Source organism: Xiphias gladius, unplaced genomic scaffold (assembly GCF_016859285.1).
Source record: "Xiphias gladius isolate SHS-SW01 ecotype Sanya breed wild unplaced genomic scaffold, ASM1685928v1 HiC_scaffold_516, whole genome shotgun sequence".
NCBI lineage: Eukaryota > Metazoa > Chordata > Actinopteri > Istiophoriformes > Xiphiidae > Xiphias > Xiphias gladius.
In genome coordinates this window covers 1-6,226 of record NW_024402208.1, presented here as the reverse complement: position 1 = coordinate 6,226, position 6,226 = coordinate 1, and the positions used below count along the sequence as shown (strand labels likewise).

At 41.6% G+C, this 6,226-nt stretch overlaps 1 protein-coding gene across 1 annotated transcript; it reads left to right on the top strand.

Annotated features, from left to right (window-relative positions):
- Positions 1 to 2,570: 2,570 nt before the first annotated feature.
- LOC120787740 (meiotic coiled-coil protein 6-like) lies at positions 2,571 to 5,365 on the top strand. Its single transcript, XM_040123332.1, has 3 exons — positions 2,571 to 2,687; positions 3,873 to 4,913; positions 5,030 to 5,365. The coding sequence occupies exons 1-3, from the start codon at positions 2,658 to 2,660 to the stop codon at positions 5,363 to 5,365; spliced, it is 1,407 nt and encodes a 468-aa protein (XP_039979266.1). The 5' UTR covers positions 2,571 to 2,657.
- Positions 5,366 to 6,226: the final 861 nt, after the last annotated feature.

Here is a 6,226-nt window from a genome sequence, read left to right as displayed (position 1 = left end):
TTTGAAATGTGATGAAGTGAATACTGATATATCAAAAGTGTAAAGAGTCTGTTCAAGCAAATTCATCTCTCAAGTGGACTGCTTCTGTGGATTAGTGTTTACTGTAGCAATTTGGAGCCTTTGGTGTGGCTCAACCTGATCTGACTCCCCTTCTGTCAGCATTAAAAACCTTGTTAGATTAGTAAACTGCCAACCCTGTATTATACCAGGCGCTCTACTGGGAAACTCGAGACATCAATACAGCCTGCAGCGACGCCACACCTATACTGTAAATTTTGTCTCAAAAGTCACCCCTGAAATTATGAGGGAAATTCAGTGATTAAAAAAGCCATTTTGAAATAAACCTCATTGAACCTTTACAGTAAACTTTCTTTTCTCTTTCCCCACTTGGATGGTAAGGTCAGAGCAGAGGGTCAGCACCAGAACAATGACTTGGACCTGGTAGGGATTCATTGTCTTGCTCAAAGACACTTAAGCAGGACATATACTTAGTGAAAAAGGGATTTGTTTCCAAATTTGACTGTGCCACGGAACCATAGCTGGTCAGATTCAACTGTAGATCTGTACACAAATCCATGTTTCTTAGCCATGTCTTGACCAGTCATTTGTTCTGTCTCCTTTGTAAAAATGAGGAGCTTAAGCAGCAGAGTGGGCCGAGTGGTAGTGTTAACTGACGCTTGAGTGGGTGCACACTGGACAATTGTGTTTTCCAACAGTGTGCGTGGGGCAGACGGAAGGAGTGACTGTCCAAATTAGGCCACTGGCGAGTTAGTGTGTGTTTATTTTCCGGCCAGCATTCACTCCATCAAACGTGGTTCCTTTCAGCTTGTGTGTGACATTGAGTCTGTGACACTCTCCCTACTGTGGATCTCTCTTTGTCTTTTTCCGTGTGTGTTTATATCTCCTGGCACTGGAAAAATGAGGGTGTAAACGGCTCTCTGGTCAAATACACTATCCGACTCGCAGATACAAAGCGGGGAACAGCTCAAACATCACTGAGTCAGATGGAAATGGAGGAACATGACATCAACTTCATTGATTTTTTTATTGTTTCTGTTACTTGTCGTGGGCAGCCTGTTCAAGATGTTATATAGCCTAGTGAAAACTCTATGCCTTGGTAACAAAAACAGAAAAAATACATGCAAAAACACATAAACATTGACAAATATAGTTATGTTGGGTAGATGGCCTTTATTGTGCTGTTTTCCAAAACTCTGGCTTTCCTTCAAAATTGCAAGATTTCAATTGCAAGACTTTTTCCTTTAATTCCCAGAGTGTCAATATTAAACAACATGCATTGATTTCCTGGTAATCCTGACTTGCAGTTAACCTTACTGTGGAAAAAGAGGGACACAGAAGTGGTCGTCGCACTGCTCCCTTCACAGATTAAGAGGTGCAGCATCCTTATCCACCATTGTGAGCTATGCTCACTATGACCACACCAGTGTTTGACAGGGGAGGTACCTGACTGCGTGTTTCAAGTTTCTGAAGTTTCACTCTGGACTGTGACATTTACTTTATCTAGCGTGTTAAGATGTATATCAAGAAATGTTCAGATACTTAGATACTCTAAGTTGCTGGAAAAGAAAGTTCAGCAAATTCTGGAACATGTATTCATTGGCCAATTGCTATGTTGTTTTTGCAAGGTTATTGAGGGCCTGTTTCATGTTGCTGCCCATACAGTCAGTGTGGTGGACATGATCTAAGTGATGAATTATTGCACAGCAGGTGGGATTTTGTTCGATAACAGAGCTGAGCATCCTCGACACAGCTTATCAAAGGTAACGCGTGTGTGTGTGTGTGTGTGTGTGGCGAAATAACATTTTGACTACTATGCATCTTATTGTGAAAAATGCTTGACAAATGCTACTATGGATGTCCATCATGTAATTACAGATAGGAGTGTGGTTTGGCTCAATGTTAAAACGGCTTGCCATGGTATATCAGAATGTTGTCAAAAAAAAAAAAAAAATTGGCTTCAAGGAGAAAATACTTAGGCAGTTTAAAGGCAGCTTGTGAGTGAATGGAGTGAGATTTAAAAAATAAGAACATTAACCACTGATGCAGATTTAGCATCTTTCAGGGGATTTTTAATTTACCTCTGTTTGTCATCACTTCATTGATTCATTTCATTGGCATTCAGTTTCAACGGATATAATCTTTATTATGTTTGTACTCTAGTTGATTTTTTTCATTGTTAGGTTTGGTGGAACCTTGTTTGTTTGTTTCCGTTTACCAAAGAATGATCAGACTATTTTTTGTTCACCAACCACCACCTGTCCTGCATGTTTGAGATGTTATAATAAAATATAAAGCTGAAGGAGCCAAAGGGAACTGGTTCTCTGGGCAAATATTCATACTCTATATCAGTTAAATTACTGGCGCAGATTTTTTTTTCTGTTCCATCGTCATCAGTTAATGATCAGAACTTTAAACTAAAATGGTTCTATCGTGACATTCTGATGTCATAGTGATGTGAGATTCTAGAACTCCTTCATAGCCCCAAACACTTTTACTTCCACTCAACTTCAACTGACAACCAGTCAACTACGGTCATCAAGTGATCAGCTACTGTCAACGACTGCCGTCACCCACAGTGGACAACTTTCCAACAGACTGCACCCTGAAGTTCTACTTCACAGTCACTTTGTCAAGTCATGGAAAGGAGATATAACTTGAGAACCAGGGTAAGATTTTCTCACTCAGCCAAGAAAAAGTTTTTTGTCACACATTTTATTCACAACTGCACTAAAGCAGAGGCCAGTCTAAGCTTTCTCTTCTTCTTCATATTTTGTAAAAAGCCGTAACGAACACATTAAATCCCTCTTTTAGACAGGAGACTTTTCAAACAGTTTGATGAATTAATATGCCATGGTCAAAATGAATTGTGACAATAAATCTCACCAGAAAGAAGCTACAGCTTATGACAGCCCAGAAATACAGTGAGAAATACTGCATCTTAGATAAATTTTATTTAGAATACAGTGGATACAGGATTGACCATAGACTATCCAGTGATAGGAGGGAAAATGGTAGAAACAAACTAAGTATGTTTACTGACATGCAAATTTTGAGGTGCTTTTACTTTCAGTAAGTTTGTACTTCAACTCTGTTGGATCCCATTTGTATTTCATTATAGAACGTTTATTTCTTAAAAGTCTGTTTTTATTTCATAATGTAACTTTTCGTGACAGTGGTGTCCCACCGCCCTCTCACCTTTGACCATAGTGACCTAATGAAATAAAAATTAGCACGAAATACAGTGTAACTGGGAAGAACAGCGATTATTTTTACACAGATGATTGTTTCATTTTTATATTTTCCACAGTTTATTGATTTGATAATTTCTTATTCTTCTTACTCTTCTTCTATTCTTTCTTTCTCATATATATTTATCTATTTAATATGAAACACTTTGGAGCTCCATAGAACTCCACCACATTTCAGAGGGAATTTTATACTTTTTACTCCACTACAATTATCTGAGAGCTTTAGTTACTATTTACTTTGGAGATAAGGATTTTTCAAACAAAAAATATGATCAACAAATAAAATATGATGCAATGTTATAGTATATAAATGAATTAAATTAGCTCCACCACGACCATTTACAACGGTAAAAAGCAAATGATACATTATTGCATCGATAACTGTCACCCAATATGACGATTCAAAACTTTGAAAGCAACCATTCTGCATTTGAGTACTTTTACTGTATTTTGCTGGTAACAATTCTGTAATTTGGCTTCAGTAAAAATTTCAGTACAGGTGTTTTTCAATACACCTGTTTGAGAAAAGGATCTGCGGATCTTTCAACAATGAGGATGGGACTAGTTTTAGCTAAACACTTGTTGTATGTTAATGTCTTTCAGGCACCTCCTAGAGTGAACACTGGGAACACTACCCAGCATTTCAGGCCCCAGCATTATGTGCCACCTGCAGGAGTGCCTCCCAGCTCGGATATGCACTCCCTCAGACAAGCCCTTCTTTCTGCTGAAGGAGAAAATCTGAAGCTGGCATCTGAAAACGCTAGACTTAAACAGCAGTTTGCCAATCTGCAAGAAGCCAACACAAAACTGCTGCATGAGAATGGCTGCCTTCAGAAGACACTGGGGAGAAAGCTGAACATGGCCAAACAAAACATCAAGGAGTTGCAAAAGGCTCTAGAGGCCATAAAGGCAGACCAGGATGAGGACAAGAAGAGGGAGGAAACTTTGAGAGAGAACGAAAAGGAACTCTCTTCACTTAGAGAAAGCCTCAGAGTGCGAACCGAGGAGCATCTGGACATTTCTTCCCAGCTCAGCCTCAAAGAGACTGAACTGAGCGAGAGCTCGAAGAGGTGCAACGCTCTGGACGAGAAGTTCAGGGAGGAGCTCGCCGAGAGGGAGAGGAGAGAGAAGGAACTGTCTTCACTTCGTGACAGCCTCAGTGCAGAGAAGGAGAAGACAGACAGAGTCAGAGACTTCTGGACGAAGGAATATGACCAGATGAAGGCTGCCTTTGAGGGCGAATTAAAAATGGTCAAGTCCATGTGCGACACCCAGCAGAGCACTGACCTGCAGCAAGTGCAAGCAGATGCTCAGAGCAAGGTGAGCCAGCTGCAAGAGACCATCACAGAGAAGGACAATGAGATCAGCGCCTTCAGAAGTGAAATTAAAAGTCTCACTGAGGAGCATTTGATCCTTTCGTCCCAGCTGAGCCTCAAAGAGAGTGAACTAAACCAGAGCATAAACAGGTGCAACGCTCTGGAGGAAAAGTTCAAGAAGGAGCTTGTCGAGAGGGAGCAGAGCTGGGAGAGGAGACAGAAGGACTTGGAAAAGCTGTGGGCCGAAAAAGAAGTTGCCCTGAAGAAAAAGGCGGGCAACACAGAGGAGGAACTGAAGCTTCTCATCATTAAAAGCATCCACCTTCAGGTACGCTGCTTGACCTTAAAAGTTTATTTTGGAATAATGGCTTTTTGGATTAGAACAGCTTGTGTCAAAATTAGCCTTTCAACGTTAAATAGAAAATTCTTTCTATTTCTTTTCAGGAGCTCACCCTTAAAAAGAAGAAGAGGCAAGGTTTCTGGGGCAAAAAGAGGCAAAAAAGCTGCACTGTGGAGGAGGAGGCTGCAGGTTGTTCAGCTCAGGCTGGACATGAAGAGAAAAAGAAACATAAAAAAGACAATACATGGGGCTTCTGGAGCAAAAAGAAAGAAAAAAGCAACTCTGACAAGGAGGCTTCAGTATGTCTGGCTCAGGCTGGACAGGACAAGGAGACAAAGGAGAAGAAACGGGGCTACTGGAGCTGGACTCTCAAGAAGAAAAGCAGTGACAGAAAAGTGGAGGAAGGTGCTGTTCGTCTGGCGCAAGATGGACAGCAGTAAACTATCCATCCTACACCCCCCCCGCTACCCCCCCCTTCTCTCTTCCCCTCTTTGCCCCCCTCCCCTGTCGCCTTCTCTCTCTCCATCCCTACACCCTCACCCCGTCTCTCTCCCCTTCCCTCTCCCTCTTCCCTCTCCAACCCCCCCATATTCCCCCATCTACCCTTTACTCCCCACCCTACCCTTTACCCCCCCCTCTCCCCCCTTCCTCCCAACCCCCCTCTCTCCCACTGTCTTTCCCCCTCAACCCAGCCGGTCGAGGCAGACGGCCGTCCACCATGAGCCGGGTTCTGTTCAAGGTTTCTACCTCTTAAAAGGGAGTTTTTCCTTGCCACTGTCGCCAATTGGTTGCTCATGGGGGAATGTTGGGCCTCTGTGAACATTGTAAAGAGTACGGTCTAGACCTGCTCTCTATGAAAAGTGCCCTGAGATAACTTGGCGCAATATAAATAAAATCACACGCCCACTATCTTTTCTCCTTTCTTGTAAATATTAATAAAAAACCCAACTCTAAAGCAACCGGTTAAACCCATTTCTTTGTGCTGCTTTCCATTTGAGTTAACTCTGGGCTGTGTATCCTCAGTTATTTCTTCATGTCTGGACCTCAACTACAGCTGTGATATCTTCCGATATCAATTATCAGAATGCAGAAACTTCATCCACAGTTGAGCAGGCTTTATTGCAGAAACCACCATTGCAACATTAGGATATTGTGTTAAAGTACTATGCAACCTGTATCAACATGTCACAGCAAATACAAATGTGAATATTTAAAATTTAACTTACATATTTTTTTAAAGCGCTTTCATCGGTTGTGCAGGAAATAGTCAGAAAAATGTCACAGTGTTGTTCAGTCTGTTG